The sequence below is a fragment of the Nematolebias whitei genome, chromosome 11 (assembly GCF_014905685.2).
Source record: "Nematolebias whitei isolate Nwh7 chromosome 11, NemWhi1, whole genome shotgun sequence".
Taxonomy (NCBI): domain Eukaryota; kingdom Metazoa; phylum Chordata; class Actinopteri; order Cyprinodontiformes; family Rivulidae; genus Nematolebias; species Nematolebias whitei.
Window position 1 is genome coordinate 15,071,554 of NC_056508.1, and position 21,824 is coordinate 15,093,377.

General features: G+C 48.8%; 1 protein-coding gene across 1 annotated transcript in view; it reads right to left on the reverse strand.

Moving 5' to 3' along the window:
* Nucleotides 1-3,233: 3,233 nt before the first annotated feature.
* The window catches only part of ormdl2 (ORMDL sphingolipid biosynthesis regulator 2), a 29,348-nt gene continuing 10,757 nt past the window's right edge, over nucleotides 3,234-21,824 (reverse strand). Inside the window, exons 3-4 of the mRNA XM_037684688.1 lie at nucleotides 20,909-21,060; nucleotides 3,234-3,700 (exon numbers count right to left, since the gene is read on the reverse strand). Of these exons, the coding sequence (XP_037540616.1) occupies nucleotides 3,565-3,700; nucleotides 20,909-21,060 (288 nt within the window). The 3' untranslated portion in view covers nucleotides 3,234-3,564. The remainder of the gene's footprint in view (nucleotides 3,701-20,908; nucleotides 21,061-21,824) is intronic.

The following is a 21,824-nucleotide window of genomic DNA, read 5'->3' on the forward strand; positions in this document are numbered from 1 at the left end:
ATTTGAAACACTAAAGATTCATAAAAGTTTAACGCAAATCATTCCAGTTCTTTGCAAATCATGTTACATTAAAATCAGGATTAAATTATGAAATTTGTTTTTAACAAGTTTAATATATAAAAAAAATGAAATGGCTCATAATGAAGATTTCTTTAAAAATGATTTTGTGCTATTAAAAAAAAAAGTTAAATTGGCTATTTGTTAAAATCTTTTGGCTTTTCCCTCTTCAGGGCAAGTCATCCTCCTCCACCTCACTCTGTCCTCACTCTGTCCTCACTCCATGTCTTCTTTAACTGCATCCACTGATCTCAGTGTTTCCTCGAGGTTACTTACCTTGGCAGGGCGCTCATCTCTTTCTCTATCAACCTGTGCTGTACCTCTGATGATCTCATTCCTAATCTTATCCAGCCTTGTCACTCCTAAGAAGAACCTCAACATCTTCATTTCTGTCACTTCCAGTTCTGTCTCCTGTCTTTTTGTCCATGTCTCTGTCTCCAGACCAAACAACATAGCTGGTCTCTCCACTGTCTTGTAAACTTTTCCTTTGACCTTTTCTCAACCTCCGCCCTTTTGTCACAAATCACTCCTGAAACTTTTCTCCATCCACTCCATCCTGCCTGGACTCTCTTCTTCACCTCTTTACCACACTCTCCATTTTCCTGGACAGTGGACCCCAAGTACTTGAAGTCCTGAACCTTTGTGACCTCTGCTCCTTGTAGCCTCACTGTTCCACCTCCTCCCTCTCATTCACACATGTACTCTGTCTTACTACGGCTGATTTTCATTCCTCTTCTTTCAAGTGCATACCTCCACCTCTCCAAGTTCTCTTCCACCTGTTCCCTGTTCTCACCACAGATCACAATGTCATCTGCAAACATCAAAGTCCATGTGGACTCCTGCTTGACCTCAACTGTTGGTCAAGAAGGGGCTCAGTCGATCCTTGATGCACTCCCACCTCCACCTTGAAGCTACCCGTCACTCCTACAGCACATCTCACCACTGTCCTCATACATGTACTGGTACTTCTTTATAAGCATCCTCCAAGCAAAGATCATGTCTGTGTTGCTCTTTCTTAAACTGACCTGGAGCATGCTGACCTGGATCAAACCGGGTCAGTCCAGTTTAAACTGCTTCATAAAAAGTGTTGTCTTTGAGTTCTACACAATCCTGGGCAGAATTTTATGGATCTGTGGTGATTTTTCTTGATTTTCCTGTTAAATTAAATCGTATCTACAGGGTTTCTCCAGTGTAGGAAGTCTTTAAATATCTTAATTTTAGGCCCTAAAAAGTTCTAAATTTGTCCAGGTTTTCCATTTTAGGACTTAATATGAACATACATTTGTATGTTCATTTATTTTTCTTTCATCAACCTTTTTATGCATTTGCTGCCATTATTTGTCAATTATTAATTTTGTTTTAACAAACTTAAGTCCCATCATGCATCATCCCGGACTAAAGGAAATTTAACATTCAGTTTACTCATCCATCCATTATCTTTACCTGCTTCCTTTTCGGGTGAGAGGGGTGTCACTGGTGCCAATGTCCAGCCACCACTGTGCGAGAGGTGGGGGACACTGTGGACAGGTCTCCAGTCCATCACAGGGACACAGAGACAAACAACCATTCACTCTCTCACTCACACCTAGAGACAAATTAGTTACCAATCAGTCTAACATTTATGTTTTTGGTCTGTGGGAGGAAACCTGGACAAAACCCACCCAGCACAGAAAGAACATGCAAATTCCACCCAGAAAGGTCCCGGACCGGGATTTGAACGGACGACCTTCTTGCTGAGAGGCAACAGTTCTACCGATGGGGTAGAGGCAGGGCAGCCGACTTGGGACCCGAAAGTCCCAGGTTCGATCTCCAGCCATGCCCACATGTCGTGTCTCTGAGCAAGACACCTAATCCCCAATTGTTCCCCGGGCACTTAGCTGCCCACTGCTCCACCTGGGTGTGTTCCAGGTGCAATGGGTTAAATGCAGAGACTAATTTTGCCGTTGTACGTTAACATACAATGATGACAACACACAACACTTACTATTATTAACTGAGCCACCATGAAAAAATATATATCCAGTTGCTCCTGAAACTGGATTGTTGAATTTTGAATGATTTGGACTGAATTTGACAAGTTACTTTTAACTTTTTTGTTTTTAACTTTGCATCATATAAAGGGTTGTAAATAGATCTACGATGAACTTGCAGAATCCCTGGTTTATTCATGTGTCCTTAAGACTGTGGAACATCGTGTCTTCAAAAGATGACTTCAGCACCACCAACAGGCACACACCAGGCCAGTCATCACAGTTCAAGGTTCTGAAATGAAAGCTAAAACCAGGAATAAATGTTCTCTTTAATCAGACAGCTGAGAAAGGAAACTTGTCCAATCTCCAGGTGTAGCAGTTTCAGCGGGCCAGGTCTGACATTTAAAGCCAGCTGCTGTGAGGTTTCTCTCCAACGGTAGTGTGTCCTGGTGGAGTTAGAAGGCAGGGAATACCCCAACAACTCCACCGAGTGATTTCACACCATTAGAAAACACACAGAGAGTCCTATTTGCATGTTTCCCATTCTCCACTCAACATCACAAACTGCGTGATGCCATTCACCGAACGCCGCATTTCTTTTTCAGCTGTTTCCTTGAAACATGAATTATAAACAGGGAAACCTTGCTCTGATACAAACGCAACTCCCTCTGATGCAGGAGGGTGGGAGAACCCCTCGAATATACCTTTGACACCCACTCATGGTAGCCTCATGTAAAGTTCCTGGATTTCCCCAAAGTTTGAAAACTAGTCCATGTGTGAGGGATGAACGTGGGAAAAAAATTCCAAACTAAAGAATGCAGAAGAATTTGCATACCTCTACCTCTCCCAAATTCTCTTCCACGTTTCCCGTTTTCACCACAGATCACAATGTCTTCTGCAAATATAGTCCATGGGGATTCCTACCTGACCTCATCTGTTAGTCGGTCTATTACCAGAGCAAACAAGAAGGGGCTTAGAGCCAATCCTTGATGCACTCCCATCTCCACCTTGAAGCTATTGGTCACTCCTACAGCACATCTCACCACTGTCCTGCTGTCCTCATACTGGCCCACGTGTGAGGGACGAACATGGGAAGAAAAATCTGGACAAAATAATTCAGCAGGTGTTTTTTCCCTGGGATCATGTGGCTTCTGCACAGTGAATATCCAGAACCGTTCAAACAGTACAGGACTTTATTTTGGGTATTAAGGCAAAGTGTTTGATGTGTAAATACACACTGCAATAATATTAAAAAATAAATAAAATGAATGAAAAGATTAATTCACAATTATGGCAAGAATTTGAAACTTATCTTTACAAACTTGCAGCCAGTGCAAAAAAAAAAAAGTGAATGAACAGCTGAAAGCAGCTTTGCTCTTGACAAAAACATGAGTTTTGATTTAATATCAGGAATATATTTACTTTGACAACACAAAGTTTCTCCGCTCTTAAGAACGCTCCACACTCGTCTCATCTTGGAAACAGAAAACAGTCCAGCAGGAACACGAAACGAGAAGTCCAGTGTTTTCAGATCCAGTTAATATTTGTTGATGCCAAACAGCCGTACTCCGTGGAACTGAGGCAGTTTTGGCAGGAGGACGGTGAGGAGGGAGCACGTGTTGATGAAGAAATGTGTCGGATCGTACTTCGTATAGAAACTGGCGAGAATATACCTGCAAAAAGAGCAAACAAGCCGTCAGTTTCAACTCAGCCCGTCATAAAAAATTAAGGGAAGATGTAACGGGCTGCTTTGATTTTTGCTGCCATGACAAAAACTAAACCAGTGTTCTGGTTTAAATAGTGCTCTAAAATCTGAACGGAAACAGTGTGAAAGAACAAAAGTATGATTTTTTTCATCCCCTTCCTCACTGGATGTATAATTTCTGTGTTCTAGTAAATGCATCAGTTTACAAGCATCATTTAAATCTTCATATCTGATAATTTGACTGAGTGTTCGGATTAAACAACCCTCTGGAATCAAACTAAGTGATGCTAAAAGGGCCTGTAGCTCCAAGAAGACTAAAGCCCCCAGTATACTCCCGCGTACGTCCATGTGCGGAGATACACACGTACGTACGCAGAGGTACGAGCGTACCCCCGCAGGGCATGTAGTGCAAAGCTCAATTTTTACGACCGTGTACGCAGTGTCGCATAATAAACTGTCCGGCGACGGACTGTTTTGTATGCGACACCAATGTATTAAATTCCCCTTCTTCATCCCTGATCTGGCCTTTTCTTTTGTTTTTTTGCCAAGAGGCAGTGATCTCTTCCTCCTCCGTTGATGCCATGACCGAAATGGTGAGAAATTAAGGAATTTGTCACGAGCGAATTAAACTCAGGTCCAGCGTGGCTGCGGGAGGGTCTGGAGACTTCCTGGTGGGCTGGTCTGATTTGTGGGCTGCAGGGCCAGCACTCCCAGTTTTTTGTTTGTTTGTTTTTAGATCTTTTTATTAACAACATATAAACACAGAACACTGCTGCGACCTGTCAATCAATCCAGTAGGCGTGTCAGCAAATGACCAATCGGCAACTTCAATTTGTCCCGAAGGTAAACGCCCCTCGTCTGTGGAGCTGACTGCAGCAGCTCAGGGTGGACGTTCGAGTATGAAGTCTGAACCCTCTGCGTAAAGTACACGTGTACGTATGCGTGAACGGATGTACACAGGAGTATACTGGCGCTTTAAGGCACAAAGACGTGGACTGGATGATCAAAGAACTACAAGCCCATGGCTGATGTCGCTGAAGGATTTGAATGTTTGTAGTTCTTGAGATGAGCGTTTTTCTGAACTGGAATTGAACAGGAGATTAAAGTAAACCTTAATGTTTTTGATGCAAGATATTCAAGTTGGTAAGATTTACAAACTGGATTCCAAAAAAGTTGGGACACTAAACAAATTGTGAATAAAAACTGAATGCAATGATGTGGAGATGGCAAATGTCAATATTTTATTCGTAATATAACATAGATGACAGATCAAAAGTTTAATCTGAGTAAATGTAACATTTTAAAGGAAAAATATGTTGATTCAAAATTTCACAGTGTCAACAAATCCCAAAAAAGTTGGGACAAGTAGCAATAAGTGGCTGGAAAAAGGAAATTGAGCATATAACGAACAGCTGGAAGACCAATTAACACTAATTAGGTCAACTGACAACATGATTGACACTCTGAGAAGCTCTTTTTATACCCAGTGTCTCTCAGAAGCCAAGATGGTAAGAGGATCACCAATTCCACCATTGATGCACAGAAAGATAGTGCAGCAACACCAGAATGGTGTTACCCAGCGTAAAATAGCAAAGACATTTAAGTTATCATCATCAACCGTGCATAACATCATCAAAAGATTCAGAGAATCTGGAACAATCGCTGTGCGTAAGGGTCAAGGCCGTAAAACTCTACTGGATGCTCGTGATCTCCGGACCCTTAAACGTCACTGCACCTCAAACAGGAATGCCACTGTCAAGGAAATAACAGAATGGGCTCAGGAATACTTCCAGAAAGCATTGTCAGTAAACACAATCCACCGTGCCATCCGCTGTTGCCAGCTGAAACTCTACAGTGCAAAAAGGAAGCCATTTCTAAGCAAGCTCCACAAGCTCAGACGTTTGCACTGGGCCAGGGGTCATTTAAAATGGAGTGTGGCAAAATGGAGGACTGTTCTGTGGTCAGATGAGTCACGATTTGAAGTTCTTTATGGAACACTGGGACGCCATGTCATCTGGACCAGAGAGGACAAGGATAGCCCAAGTTGTTATCAACGCTCCGTTCAGAAACCTGCATCACTGATGGTATGGGGTTGCATGAGCGCTTGTGGCATGGGCAGCTTGCATGTCTGGAAAGGCACCATTAATGCAGAGAACTATGTTCAGGTTCTAGAACAACATATGCTCCCATCTAGACATCATCTCTTTCAGGGAAGACCCTGCATTTTTCAACACGATAATGCCAGACCACATTCTGCAGCAATCACAACATCATGGCTACGTAGGAGAAGGACCCGGGTACTGAAATGGCCAGCCTGCAGTCCAGATCTTTCACCTATAGAGAACATTTGGCGCATCATAAAGAGGAAAGTGCAACAAAGAAGGCCCAAGACGATTGAACAGTTAGAGGCCTGTATTAGACATGAATGGGAGAGCATTCCTATTTCTAAACTTGAGAAACTGGTCTCCTCTGTCCCCAGACGTCTGTTGAGTGTTGTAAGAAGAAGGGGGGATGCCACACAGTGGTAAAAATGGACTTGTCCCAACTTTTTTGGGATTTGATGACGCCATGAAATTTGTAAACAACAGATTTTTCCCTTAAAATGATACATTCTCTCAGTTTAAACTTTTGATCTGTGATTTGTGTTCTATTCTGAATAAAATATTAGATGTTGGCACCTCCACATCATTGCATTCAGTTTTTATTCACAATTTGTTTGGTGTCCCAACTTTTTTGGAATTCGGTTTGTACACTGTGGTAGATTTTCTTTCTCGTCCAAGGCGGACGAGAAATAAGGGGGTAATTAAGACATTTTAAATTTATCTGGCAACCCTGAGGCTCAGCTGCATTCATTGCACATGCAGCGTCTGCATGACAGTTAGTCTAAACTGATGATGAACACACCGAGATCTCTTTGGACCCTGGATTTTATTAGTTTTACTTCTACATGCTGAAAAAGGGTGAGCAGCACAAAAACACTCTGCTCTCTGACATTTATTATAACCGTTGTTACATTTATTATAACCGTTGTTACATTTATTATAACCGTTGTTACATTTATTATAACTGTTGTTAGTGCAGGAAAACTTTGGACTGCAGCCGCCTGTATGTGAGACTTCACACACCGAGAATTTCACACCTGGGGTGGATGGAGGTGGGGGCTTTTCCCAAAGAATATCTCCACTCTGAGACCTGGTTTGAGAGAGAGGGCTGTGACTGGCTGCCCTGCATGTGGATCAAGTAACAAATTTCATAATGAGGATGGATGACAGGCTGACATCTGTTTTTTTTTTTCATGCCATGGGAACTACCCATAATACCTGTGAGATTGACCGGTAGATCACGCTCGACGTATTGGGCACCCTGGTCTAAGTGTTTCACTGAACTGGATTGTCTAAATTCTAATCCGGTAAAAAAAAAAAAAGGTTCTCTCACAATAACGTTGATCAAACCTGGAGGTTTTATGGATGAGTTGCCTTTAAAGTGCAATGTTTCATTATTTTTATTGTCTTTGGAGCTGACTGAAGCTGTCACAAAGCTTCAGTACGTGTGAATCAGCAGAACCAGTGAACTGGTTCACTGGTGACAGAGTTCAGGGGAGTGGATGTGACGGGAACATCAGGTGACCTGCTCATGTCCCGGTTTGTTGTTCAGCTGACTGATTTGCATGCAGAGCCCGTTCTGGAGAAGGAGTCATTTAAACGCCTGCAGCAAACACAAATTCAGAGCCACCGTCACGTGACCTGGACCAACCACGGCCCGTTAGAACCACTTTCTTCTAGCTGTGTGAATGTTTATGAAGCATTCACTCTATTGTCATACATTTTTCTTCCGTATGTTTTTCAGCGTGATTCCCGTCCTGCAACTTTCAAGTAATTTCAACAAATCATAAATCGTTGGTTACGTACTGTAACCCCAGATTCTATGAATATAGGCGTAGCCCTTTAAGGCTGTCGCTGATGGGTTTATCCCGTTATGCGCAAGCATCGTACTGAAAAAAATTAGTCCACGCCCACCTGCTGTGTGGGCCCCACCCGATCCGTATAAATTACGTTAAGAGCGGGTAATCTGCTCCCAAATAGCTTATTCTTTTCTTCAGCTATTCAGGAGCCAGTGAGGCCCGACGCTTAAAGGGCTACGCCTATATTCATAGAATCTGGGGTTACAGTACGTAACCAACGTTCTATGTCATATAGGCTTCGCCCTTTAAGGCTGTCGCTGATGGGTTAAGGGCGAAGCGGATGTGGTCCTCGCCTCACTGGGTCCATTCGAACCCAGTAAGAAGCGGAAGCTTGCCCAAAAAACGTCTGCCACTCAGTTCCCCATGTGCATAATTACGCATCGCGTAATTGTGTGCCATGCACAGACGCATGTTGTGCAACTATGCGTTCTGACAGCATGAATGCCCCGGAAAAACTTCAACGGGGAAGATATTGAAAAGAGGAGGGGGGGGGGGGGCATGAAGCAACTGATTCATGATTGAACAGTATAAACAGATTAATATCAATGAACTGATTATTGAACAAATGAACTGATTGGTAACAATAGTCATGAACTGATTAGTGACAATAGAACCGAATCACAGACACAACTTGTGGCTGATAACAACATCTCACACTGTAATGCATGCAGACAGATGTGAGCTTAAACAGAGTTCCATGAGAACAACAATATTCATTCTGTTAGAGCACTAAGGACAGAATGTGTCATGGAACGAGCCGTCACATCACGTAGGTAAAAGCGAATAAATGAGCAGGGTGATGACCATGCAGCCGCAGTGCAAATGTCCTGCATTGACATACCATTATGCAGAGCAGTCGAAGATGCGATACCCCTGGTTGAGTGTGCTTTGAGGTTGACAGGAGGCTCCAGATCTGATGCTCTGTAGGCTTCAGAAATGGCCTCACACAGCCAGTGTGACAAGCGCTGGGTGGATAACGGGCGGCCTGCGGATGCATCTCTATAATGCACAAACAAATGTTGAGTTTGACGCATTGCAGCTGTGCGCGCTATGTAACACGATAACGCCCGCACCGGACAGAGAAGATGAAAAGATGCTTCTTCTTCTGATCTGTGGGGGGGAGGGAAGAATCCCTCCAACGATATCTGTCTCGATTTAAAAGAGCTCGTGATGCTTTTAGGCATAAAGGCTGGGTTTGGTCTTAATTCAGCTGAACTACCGTCAGCCTGGATTCTGAGACATGACGGAGCGGCAGAGAGGGCAGATAAATCACTCACCCTCTTGGCGGATGTTAAAGCCAGCAGCAGGGCTGTTTTAAGAGACAGGAATTTAAGTGAAACTTGATCCAGAGGCTCAAAAGGAGCTTTGATCAGGGCTCGCAGGACCAGCGTTAAATCCCACTGTGGAACGAGTGGGCGTGAAACCGGTCTATGTCTTTGTACACCTTTTAAAAACCGCTTCATCAGCGGGTGGTTAAAAGCTGTTCTGTCCCCGAACCCTTCGTGGCAGGAAGAGATGGCTGCAGCGTACGTTTTAATCGTGCTGAACGCCAACTTCCTATCCATCAGCTGTTGAAGAAAGGACAGCACGCCACCTAATGGACATGAGGTGGCCTCCAGACCTTTCTCTGTACACCAGCGCTGAAAAGCCGTCCACTTTGATGTGTACAGGGCTGTGGTAGATGCAGCACGTGAATCTTGAATTGTGCGCACTACCTCCTGAGGGAGACCCATCCTCTCTAAGCGGGACCGCTCAGCGGCCAGACCCACAGGTGCTGGCCTATTTCCGGGTAACTCCTGATCGCTCCTCCTGCTTGAAGGAGAGCATCTTCCCTCCATGGCAGTTTCCACGGGCGACCTGACAACAGACGTTGCAGGACCGGGAACCATGGTGCGTTCACGCGCTCGGGAGCTACCAGGAGAGCTGTCAGTCCCTCCTCCTGAACTCGGTTCAGGAACCGTAAAATCAGAGGAGGAGGAGGGAACGCGTACAGAAGCGTTTTGGGCCACGGGCTGTGGGCAAATGCATCCACCCCCAGCGGTGGATCGTCTCGAGGGCTCAGGGAAAACCATAACTGGCACTGAGCGTTCTCTCGCGTCGCAAACAGGTCCACAGCTGCTTTGCCAAACTTCTGCCACGTCTGAAACATCAGGTCTGGATGGAGGGTCCAGTCCGCGTGACGTGGGCCGCCCCTGGACATCACGTCTGCTCCTCTGTTCAGAACGCCGGGTATGTAAACCGCTCTGATGGAAAGCAGATTTTGGTGAGCCCAACACAGTAGCTTCCGTGCAATGTGTAGCATCTGGGCTGAACGCACACCCCCCTGGCGGTTTATGTACGCAGCAGTCACCATGTTGTCTGTGTGAATCAACACGTGTTGATTCTGTAGCACGGGAGCAAAATGCTGAATCACATTCAGCACTGTGCGACACTCCAAAACATTGATGTGGGCTGATGTGCGGTGGGGCCACAGCGCCCCTACTGCTTGAGATAGGCATGTCCCCCCCCAACCTGACAGAGACGCGTCCGTGAAGACTGACACGTGTGTCGAGGGTTTGCTGACGGGGACTCCCTCTGACAGAGCCAGGGTGTTTCCCCAGTGTCGGAGGTCTGCTCTCACGGAGGGAGGGACAGTGATCATCCGTCTCTTTTGTTTTACTGGATCCACACGCAGGCGCGTAAACCACCTCTGGAGGCGCCTCATGTGTAACAAACCCAGCGGGACCACTGTGTGGGCTGATGACATCATTCCCAACAGCTTCATGACGGAGACAGCTGTTACCACTTTGCCAGGTCTTACGTGGCGTAATTGGTTTTTTAGAGTGTCGATTCTTGTTTGTGATAAGCGAGCCGTCATGGTAATTGAATTTAATTCCACTCCCAGATAAACAATTGTCTGGGCCGGGAAAATCGAGCTTTTCTTCCAATTTATGGCGAAGCCCAGATTTAGCAGGTGTGATGCCAACACCTGAGCCTGTATCAATGCTTCCTGTCTGGAGTGAGACAGGAGCAGCAGGTCGTCCAGGTAAAACAAAACTCTCATCCCTGCTCTGTGCAGTGGATGCAGGGCTGTCTCCACACACTTTGAGAACGTGCGAGGTGCGAGGGAGTACCCGAAAGGCAGCCTGTTGTACTGGTACTTCATCCCTTGAAAGGCGAAACGCAGAAATTTTCTGTGTTTTTGGATGATTGGTATGTGAAAATAAGCATCTTTTAGATCGATGGAAACAAACCAGTCGTTTTTTTGGATGTTGTCCAACAGCTGTCTGGTTGTCAGCATGTGAAACGGTCTGTTCATGATCGCTTTGTTGAAAGCTGACAGATCCAGAATCGGTCTCATCCCTCCGGTCTTTTTGGGGACCAGGAAGTAGCGTGAGTAAAACCCTGTGTTTTCCTCCTCGTTGGGAACTCTTGAGATTACACCTTTTATCAGAAGCTCCTGGACTTCTGCATTTAAGGCTGAGACTTGGTCTGGTGATGACAGGACCGTCTCTATAACTCCTCCGAACGGAGGGGGTCGGGTTGCAAACTGCAGCGTGTAACCCTTGCATAACACTCTGTCCATCCATCTGTCCGGTGAGCATGTTTTTAACCACTCTGCGTGACGTTCGTGGAGTGGACGTGCGTTTAAATGATGTGCCGTGTTTTGAACGGATGTCATCCAAACCTCCGCCTCGACCGCCGTCATGCGTCGCGGAAATGTTTTCCGCGTGACCCAAGGCGAGGCTTCCTCGAAAGGGCTGTTCTGCGCGCGCCCGTGCGCTGTGACTGGATCGCGGACCAACCTTCATGTCCGGGCGGGGCGGTGTGTGCTGAGGCGAGGCGTGTGTCAGCTGGTGACGTCCAGAGGCTGCACGTTTAACGTCGCTGTGCGAACGTTGAGAGGTGGAGGGCGTGACGTCGTCAACGCCGTGCTGTCGAAGTGAAGGTTGTGAACTTCGCGGGAGCGCACGTTTTCTCTGGAGGGACGCGCGCCGCTCTCGCTGAGGGCGGGGCCCGTCGTTGGATTCATTCAGCTGTCTCACGCTTATGCCGCCGTGAGCTGCCGATCGCTGAGACGCGATGGATGACGGCTGTTCGCGTTTATTCAGGAAAAACGTGTGTTGTTTTTGCTGAGAGCGGGGACCTCCACCGGACCCGGCCTGCGGTCCCACATTTATCCCGATGTGAGCCGGTGAGCGCCGGGCAGCTGTGCGTGCATCATCGGCACAGTGTCGTTTGGATGGACGGTGCTTGTCTCGCTCGGGTGCGCGTTTAACACCGTTTGAGTGGTGATCGTGCGGTTCTGTTTGACAACAAGATATTTCGCTTACCGTGGTGTCACGTGAGCGTCTGGGCATGTGAAGGAGCGGCGGTGGGTTTAAAAAACCTTTATTTAAGGACACCGGCTCTCTCTGTGTGGAGGATGTGTGTGTAGCGGCTGTGAGCTCATCCGAACTTACAGACTGGCTAAAAACAGGCATTCTGATTTTTGAAAAATCATTTATTTCACTTCCTGTTTCGTTCATACACACATCCCCCGCAGACCGTCATTTCTTAAACCTTCTCCCTCGTGAGCTCTGCGGTTTGTTGGGCCCGAGCGCCGTCTGCAGGCGATCTCTGGGGAAGCGCTGAAGTGCAGGCTGCCGGGCTGAGGAGGGGTGGTCTCTGGCGGGCGGGGCTGGTGGTGGAGCTGGGCGAGACGAAGCTGCTGCTGCCGTGGAGCGTCGGTGCTTCTGCCTCTGCTCTCGACGATCCTTCCAGCGAGCTGGGGGACGGGATGAGCCGCGCGGCTTGATGAGATGACGTACCGCTTCCGACATCTCCTCCGACTGCTTGGAGTTCGCCAGCATGGTCTTCAAGCTGCTTCCGAACAGCGCGTCCGATGAGATGGGGCCCTCCATGAGGTCCTTGTGCAGCTTTTCCGGCAGCAATGGGGAGTGACGGAGCCAGATGGAGCGTTGGATTACCGTCATCCATGAAGCAATCCTCGACAGGCAAACCGTGGAAGCGGCGCACATGTTGAGGACGGCGTCTGCCGATTTACACAGGGAGCTCTTCGTCTCCTCCGGCAGGCCTGAGGCCTCCAGCCTCTTTGACATGCTAAATGCTAACAGCGCCACGTTGTTGTTAGCCGCGGCCGCCTGAAAAGCACACTGGTGGGCTCTGTTGGAGAGCGCGGTCGCCACCTGGTCGTGTTTCCCCGGAGGGACGGGACGCTTCTCCAGCCTGGACATCTTCGCTCCGAAGGCTTCCGCGAGGCTTGGCTCAAGGGGGGGTACCGAGGGAAAACCCCGCTCGGTGAACCCCTCCACTCTGGTGATGGGGGCGTAAGTGGAGACGGGCGCCCTTAACCTACCAGGACCGGCTGCGGCCTCGTTCCAGTACGCTGTCACCGCAGGAAAACGAGGCCAAATGGGATCAGGACGGCGAGCCGGCGTGGAGCCAAACCTTCCCGCAAGATCATCCGATCTGAGCGGGGGGGGTGAGGGGACGGAGAGCCCCTTAACGCTAGCAGCTTCCCGGATAATGGCGGGCAGCTCCGAGAGGAGCGCGCCCACGGCAGGGAGCGATGTGGTCGCTGAGGCGGGAAACCCCGGGGGAGTCGAGCATCCGCTCGGCCTCCCACTTTCCAACACTGCGCTCCCCGGGAGGGAACGAGCGTCGGGGCTGCTGCTAGCGTCACCTCGCGAATCTTCTCGCGAAACGCAAGGATTCTGAGTGACGGAGAAGCTCTGGCGGTCATCCGGGATTCATAGAACCGTAGTTACATACGTAACTTTCGTTCTATTTCATCCCTCCTGACCGCCAGAGGGCGGTGCTGAAAGCACTGAATGACTAATATCAACGATGTCACAAGGAATCCTAACACCTACCTCACTGAGGAGGCCCAGAGGACCCTTGTAGAAGAACCTGGCCCAGGGGATGAGGGGTGGCCACGTTAACTCTATAAAATCTGGTGAACGTGCTTGGGGAAGCCCATGATGCAGCAGCACATATTGCTTCCAGCGGAACCCCTCTCAGGGCAGCCCAGGAAGCGGAGACGCTCCTGGTAGAGTGAGCCTTCAAGCCGACCGGCAGGGAGCCGGGCCCTGCAGCATAGGCGTGGCAGATGACGTCCACGATCCAGTGGGAGAGGCGCTGTTTGGAAAGAGGACAGCCTAACCTAGGGCCTCCATAACACACAAACAGCTGGTCTGAATGCCTTATCACAGCAGTAGCTGCAACATATGCCTCCAGTGCCCTTACCGGGCACAATAATGCAGACCCCTCACCAGGCGCAGGCTGAAAACGTGCCAGCCTCAACGGTTGGTTAGAGTGAGAGTGAGACAACACCTTTGGTACGAATGCAATGTTTGGCCACAAGGTAACACACGAGCCCTCAGGGCCCCACCTGAGACATGAGGGGCTAATTGAGAGAGCATGTAGCTCGCTGACCCTCTTTGCTGAGGTAATAGCCAACAAAAAAGCCGTCTTACATGAAAGCCACTTGAGGTCCGCCTGCGACAGAGGCTCGAAAGGAGGACGGCACAGAGCTTCGAGAACCAAGGGAAGGTCCCAACCTGGTGCTCGTGGAGCTGTCGGCGGGTGTGACCTACGGGCACCACGCAGAAAAAGAGAGACTAGATTATGGCTCCCTACCGTACAGCCATCAATGCCAGCGTGATTAGATGATATTGCCGCTACATAAACTTTAAGCGTCGAAGGACAGCGACCCTTACCAAGTAGAGACTGGAGAAACTCCAGAATGGTGGGTATTGTACAGGAGACTGGATCCTTGTTGTGATCCGAACACCATTGGGAAAACAGGCGCCACCTGTTTTCGTACTGCTGACGAGTAGAGGGTGCCCTGGCGCCCAGGATGGTGCGTCTGACGGGGCTCGAAACTCCAGTCAGCTGCTGTCCTAGCCTTGCAGTGGCCACACCCACAGCCGAAGACGTTGAGGATTGGGGTGCCATATCAGTCCCCCCAACTGAGACAGCAAGTCCCTTCTGGTCGGAAGACACCATGGGACGCCCTGACATAGACTTCGTAGCAGTGGGAACCATGGTCGCGCTGGCCAATACGGAGCCACCAGCAGCATCCTGTGGCCCTCCTCGAGGACTCTCTGAAGGGTTGGCCAAATTAGAGAAAGGGGTGGAAAGGCATATAGAAGGACCCTTGGCCAAGGATGAGCCAATGCGTCCTGGCCTAGCGCACCCGACGCCCCCATAAGAGAGTACCATAGGGGACACTGAGTCGACTCTTCCGTCGCAAACAGGTCTATCTCTGCCTGACCAAAACGGTCCCAGATCATCAGCACTATGTCTCTGTGGAGGGACCACTCTCCCGGAGGGGACTCTTGGCGGGAGAGAAAATCTGCGACCTGATTGTGTCGCCCTGGCAAGTACGCTGCCCGCAGGGTGGACAGGCGAGGAGAGGCCCATTCCAGGAGCTCTCTGGACACACTCAGAAGTTGTGCTGACCTGGTGCCCCCCTGATGGTTGATGTGGTAGACAACAGAGGTGTTGTCTGACCGAACAAGTACATGCCTCCCTTCCAGGTGAGGCAGGAAGTGCCTGAGTGCCAAGTGCACTGCACGCAGCTCCAGCACATTTATATGCTTGGAATGGTCTCTTTGACCCCAGCGGCCCTGAACCGCTCTGCGTTGCCATACAGCCCCCCATCCCATGGAGCTGGCATCCGTTGTGACCACTTCCCTGCGACACACTACCACTCCCATGGGGACACCCCTGGACAAATAATCTTCGTCCCTCCATGGAGTCAAGGCATGAAGACATGACCACGTCACTGTGAGCTTGCGATGCCTGTGCAGCCTGGCATCCAGGCGAAAGCTGTTGAGCCACCTCTGCAAGGGGCGAAGTGACAGCAGGCCTAAGGGCACCACCCGAGTGACTGATGTCAGCTTGCCGAGTAGTTGCAGGAAGGCAACATAGGGGAGCTGCTTGCCCAGCCTGAACCGATTGACCAGCTGGAGTATGCCGGCCACCCTTTGAGCGGATGGGCGAGCTCTCATTGAAGATGAATCCAGAACCACCCCAAGAAAGGTGGTCGTCTGGGAAGGGATCAGGCAGCTCTTCTCCAGGTTGACATTGAGGCCTAACTGGGACATATGAGCGAGCAGGCGGTTTGTGTCGTGAAAGGCACAGGCCTGAGACGGGGCGCAGAGAAGCCAATCGTCTAAGTACGGCAGAATCTTCACTCCGCAGGCCTGCAGAGGAGAGAGGGCTGCCTTCACGCACCGAGTGAACACCCTTGGGGAGAGAGAGAGCCCGAATGGAAGTACCCGGAACTGCCAGTGGTGACCCCGATAGGCAAACCTGAGAAAGCGGCGATGTTCTGCCGCAATAGGCACATGAAAATATGCATCCTTCAGGTCTACAGACGTGAACCATTCTTCCCTTGTGACAGCTTGAAGGACTTCTGCTGTTGTGAGCATGTGGAAGGGCAGCTCCTTTAGGTACTGGTTGAGTCCCCTCAGGTCTAAAATGGGACGAAACCCGCCCGTCTTCTTTTGCACAAGGAAGTAAGTCGAGTAATAGCCCCTGGGTTGTTGCAGAGGGTCCACTGCCTCTATTGCGCCCTTGGCCAGGAGGGCGGAAAGTTCCTGGTCTAGTGCTTGAGCTTTCACCGGGTCGGCGATTACAGTCATCTTGACCCGGCCTGAGATACAAGGCCGCCGTCGGAACTGTAGCCGGTAACCATGGGTCAGAGTGGCAACCACCCATGGGTCCACGGCGTGAGCAACCCAATAGCTGAGCTGCTGGTGGGAGAAATATCCGACGGTCGGCCTGATGGCATCACCGTCTCCCTCCACGACCCCTAGGGGCCGTGGGGGGGGCGGCAGCCAGAGTCCCTGGTCCGAGCCTGCCCAGCTGGTCGGTGGACCAACCCACGAGAGCTCCTGCTGGGCCTTTGCTGAACCGCATGAGGGTAAGGACCACCCGGCCGGTTATGACCCCCAGGCGGCGGCTGCATGCTGGAGCCAGCCGACAGGTGCCTTGGATGCCGAGGAGGTGGAGGGGGCATTGGCCTGCTAAGGCTTGAAAATTGCTGCCTTCTCTGTCGTGCCTGGACAGTCCGTTCCAGTGCTTCCAAGGCAGCCGAACCGAACAACTCCCCCGGCACCACTGGGACATTACGGAGGGCTCTACGGCATGGCTCAGTCAATGCTGACTGAGCTAACCAGACCTGTCGGCGAGCTTGGACCAAGGAGGACATCACACGCCCAAGCTCCCTCGTCATTAGTGCAAAGGCCTGAAGCGCTGCATCGTTAAAGCCCATCGCTGCTGTCGCACCACTAGTCCCCTGAAGGGACGCGGAGAGGGCAAGCATTAGGTGTGCCAAGGAATTACCTAGGCGGCCAGCACGCGCTCCGGCGGCATAGGCTCTGCAGAGGAATTCATCCGTGACACGACACTGAGCTCATGGGCACCGAACATGACTGCGCAGAGCTTCATCTGGTGACACGATGAGAGAGGCAACAGCAGGTTCTATCGCTGGCATGCGATCCAAGCCTGCTGCAGCCGGCTCATGCATGGCCGCCAACACTGCCATCTGCAGAGAGGCGCGCAAAGGCCTTGGGGTCCCGCCAGCAACCATGCAACTCCCTCAGGAACTCCTCTGATGGAGGGACAGAAAAGGAAGGAGGGGTCAGTCCGCGCCTGAAGAAGGCACTTCCAGGGGTGGACGCCTCTGGTTGCGGGACGTCCAGCTGCAGTTGTCTCAGGGCCATACGCATAATGTCCTGCATCGAGCCGTCACCCGACCCACTAACTGCACTCCGAGAAGAAGAGAGTGAAGCTGTCTCTGAGACTCGAGATGAATGCCCGTCCTCCTCACCTAAAAAGTGAGAGGCAGAGGCAGCCAAGGATAGCACATCCTCCTCCACAGCCAGTTCAGGCATGGGTGGGGAGGAGAGTCCAGTTGCTGCCACTGGTTCGGTTCCCAGTTGGTGTACCTGAAAAAGGGACTTCATCTCCGCTAATTCAGCGGAGAGCTGCTCCACCCTTGTGGAGAGGCCCCTATCAGACCTGGCTCGCTTCTTCCCAGGAGGGGCCACAGAGACTGCGGCCTCAGTCCGGCGCTTCGAGCGCCTAGGTGGAGCCTCCTGCCCAGAAGGCGGGAGGTCATCGCCGAGTTTGGGGCGAAACTGGGCCAGCCGGGCCGCCCTCACAGCATGCGACATGAAGCTGCAATTCATGCAGGGGTTCTCTGACAGGGCATCCACCAGATGGTCATGTCCAAGGCAGGCAGGACACAGGTCGTGACCGTCATCTATCTGGAGCATGGCTCCACAGACTGTACAGCAGTGAGAGCCGTCCATGCTCCTTACCCAGCTATGCCCAAGATATTCAGAGGGGCTAGCACCACTAGCTCAGCTGGTAAAAGAGGACAATTGGGAGAGGGGGCGCGAACGCTCGCCTTCACCAATCAAAACAAGGTCAAAACTCAGAGAGGCTAGCACCACTAGCTCAACTGGTAAAATAAGACAATTGGGAGAGGGGGCGCGAACGCTCGCCTTCACCAATGAAAACAAGGTTAGAACTCAGAGAGACTAGCACCACTAGCTCAACTGGTAAAAGAGGACAATTGGGAGAGGGGGTGAGAACACTCGCCTTCACCAATTAAAACAAGGTTAGAACTCAGAGAAGCTAGCACCACTAGCTCAGCTGGTAAAAGACGACAATTGGGAGAGGGGGTGAGAACACTCGCCTTCACCAAATAAAACAAGGCCAGGAACTCAGCTGGCTACGTAATAAAACTTCGGAGCACGGTCCAACCGACCACGCGGTTGGAGGCCTCCAGTAAACAAGAGCGGAGCGAACGCTACCGCTAACCAATAGCAAAATATAAGCAAAGAACCACTACTCACCAGTGTTAAATCACACACATAGTAGTCATAAACAACGTCGGAGCACAGTCCAGCCGACCACGCGGTTGGAGGTCTCCTAACAAGCGTGAGCGGAGCGAACGCTACCGCTAACCAACGGCGAAATATAAGGAAAACTACTCACCGGTGTTGAATCACACACATAGTAGTCAGACGCTGTAATTTGGGAGAGGCGGAAACCGCCGTAGTTCCCAACGAAACAGCAGAAATACCTTTGAACAGGGTTAAACCGTCGCAGCCCTAGGAGGGCGAACACGCTACTCCCGCAAACGGGCAGTCGGGCTTCCGACGACGGTAAAAAGTTCAGAAAAGGTCCAAAGGGCTGAAGCCCTGAATTGAACCGCGCGCGAGAAGAAAATAGGAGCAGAGCAGCGGATGACGTCGGGCTATATAGCCTCTGATTGGTCATCCGTGTCACACCTGTGACTCCGTTGGTATTATTACTCGAATCAGCGCATGCGCGAAGGGAACATTCAGTGCTTTCAGCACCGCCCTCTGGCGGTCAGGAGGGATGAAATAGAACTGCTTGGAATAGAAAAACACCAAAGTTAAAAAATAAAACTCACAATTTGTACTGTAATGTGCAACGTAATTTTATTCTTGTTAGAATTAATAGTAATTACAAAATTGGTACCGAAAAAAGAACCGCCCAGGAACCGACACCGGTACCGATTTTTTTAGAAAGGTACCCAGCCCTAGTGAAACCTTTATAATTTTCAGTATTTCTGCATAAATTTGACCTAAAACATCATCAGATTTTCACACAGTCCTAAAAGTAGATAAAGAGAACCCAGTTAAACAAATGAGACAAAATATTATACTTGGTCATTTATTTATTGAGGAAAATGATCCAATATTATATATTGTATTTGTGATGGTAAAAGTATGTGAACCTTCAGGATTATCAGTTAATTTGAAGGTAAAATTAAAGTCAGGTGTTTTCAATCAATGGATGATGATCAGGTGTGAGTTTCACCCTGTTTGATTTAAAGAACAGGATCTATCAAAGTTTGATCTTCACAACATGTTTGTGGAAGTGGATCATGGAGGAACAAAGGAGATTTCTGAGGAGCTCAGAAAAACAGATGTTGATGCTCATCAGACTGGAAAATGTTACAAAACATCTGTAAAGAGTTTGGACTCCACCAATCCACAGTCAGACAGATTGTGTACAAATGGAGGAAATTCAAGACCATTGTTACCCTCCCCAGGAGTGGTGGACCAACAAAGATCAAGAACAAGGACTGGAATAGTCAGTGAGGTTACAAAGTACTCCAGAGTAACTTCTAACAACTGAAGGTCTCTCTCTCACTGACTGATGTTCATGAGTCCATCAGGAGAACTCTGAACAACAATGGTGTCATGGCAGAGTTGAAGAAGAAGACACTGTTCTCCAACAAGAACATTGCTGCTCATCTGCAGTTTGATAAAGATCATGTGGACAAGTCTGAAGATTGTTGGAAGAAAGTTTTGTGGACGATGAGACCAAAATAAACTTTTTGGTTTAAATGAAAAGTGTTATGTTTGAAGAAAGGAAAACTCTGCATTCCTGCAGAATATCCCATCTGTGAAACATGGTGGTGGTAGTATCATGGTTTGGACCTGTTTTGCTGCATCTGGACCAGGACGGCTTGTCATCATTGATGAACAATGAATTCTGAATTATATCAGAGAATTCTAAAAGAAAAAGTCAGAACATGTGTCCATGAACTGAACCTCAAGAGAAGGTGGGTCATGCAGCAACACAATGACCCTAAACACACGAGTGGTTCTACCAAAGAATGGTTCAAGAAGAATAAAGTTCATGTTTTGGAATGACCAAGTCAAAGTCCTGACCTTAATCTAATCCAGATGTTGTGGAAGGACCTGAAGCAGCAGTTAATGTGAGGAAACCGCCAACATCCAGAGTTGAAGATGTTCTGTACGGAGGAATGGACTAAAGTTCCTCCAAGGTGAGCAGGACTGATCAGTTACCAGAAACATCTAGTTGTAGTTATTGTTGCGCCCCCCGCAACAATATCTGGGTGTCACACCAGATACTGAAAGCAAAGGTTCACAAACTTTTATCACTTACAAATATATAATATTGGATCATTTTCCTCAATAAATATATTATCAAGTATAATATTTTGTCTCATTTGTTTAACTGGGTTCTCTTTATCTACTTTTAGGACTGTGTGAAAATCTGATGATGTTTTAGGTCAAATTTATGCAGAAATATAGAAAATTATAAAGAGTTCACAAACTTTCAAGCACCTCTGTAGTTTGTAAACACCCACTAAGATCACATATCCAACAGAACTGTCATCCTGCTGTGGCATGTAGCGGCACATGTACTTACAGAACAATGGGAGATATAGTGAGGAACTTGCGTGATGAGGTGAACTGGACACCGTAGTCCATCTGTTCCCAGTGTGTGAGCAGGCGAGCTTTGCCTTGGTCTGGAGTTTCAAAAGGAGTTCCCTTCACTGTGTGTAGAAACACATACATGGCCTGCAGAGGAGACAACACACAGCAAAATACCGTCAGACACAAACACTTTGGCTTCAGTTCAGCTGGTCTATAAAACCTATAAGACAAGGTTCTGTTGCAATCTGCAGAATTATAGTGGACTGTACTTGCATAGTGTCTTTCTATCTTTTCAAGACACTCAGCTCTTTACAACACAATCTGTGTCCTCATTTACACATTCATACAGCACTACTAGATCTATACAAAGAATAATCAGAGCTTTATCACATTCGTACACTGATGGGACACACAGATGCAATGAGGGGTTCAGTGTCTTGCCCAGGGACACTTTGGCATGTGACTGTTGGTGAAATTGAACCCCCAACTCTTGCATTGGAGAACGACTGTTCTAACCACTCAGCCACAGCCGCCCCTATAGTCACAGTTCACCTGGCTGACTGTTTAATAAATTGTGATATTTAAATGTTCATAACCCACACGTTGCAATGCTGCTTAAAAAAATAAAATAAAGTGGATTTATTATTTTAATAATAATAATAATATTTTGGAGGGGCCATATCATTCTTCTTTCTTCTCTTCCATCTTGAGGGATCTACACAGCAGGTCCTCCTCACTCCAACTACCTCCATGTCCTCTCTAACTGCATCCATATATCTCCACTTTGTCTTTTTCCTGGCAGCTGCATTTCTAACATTCATCTACCAATATATCCACTGTCCCTCCTCTGGACATGTCCAGACCACTGTCCCTCCTGTGGACATGTCCAAACCACTGTCCCTCCTGTG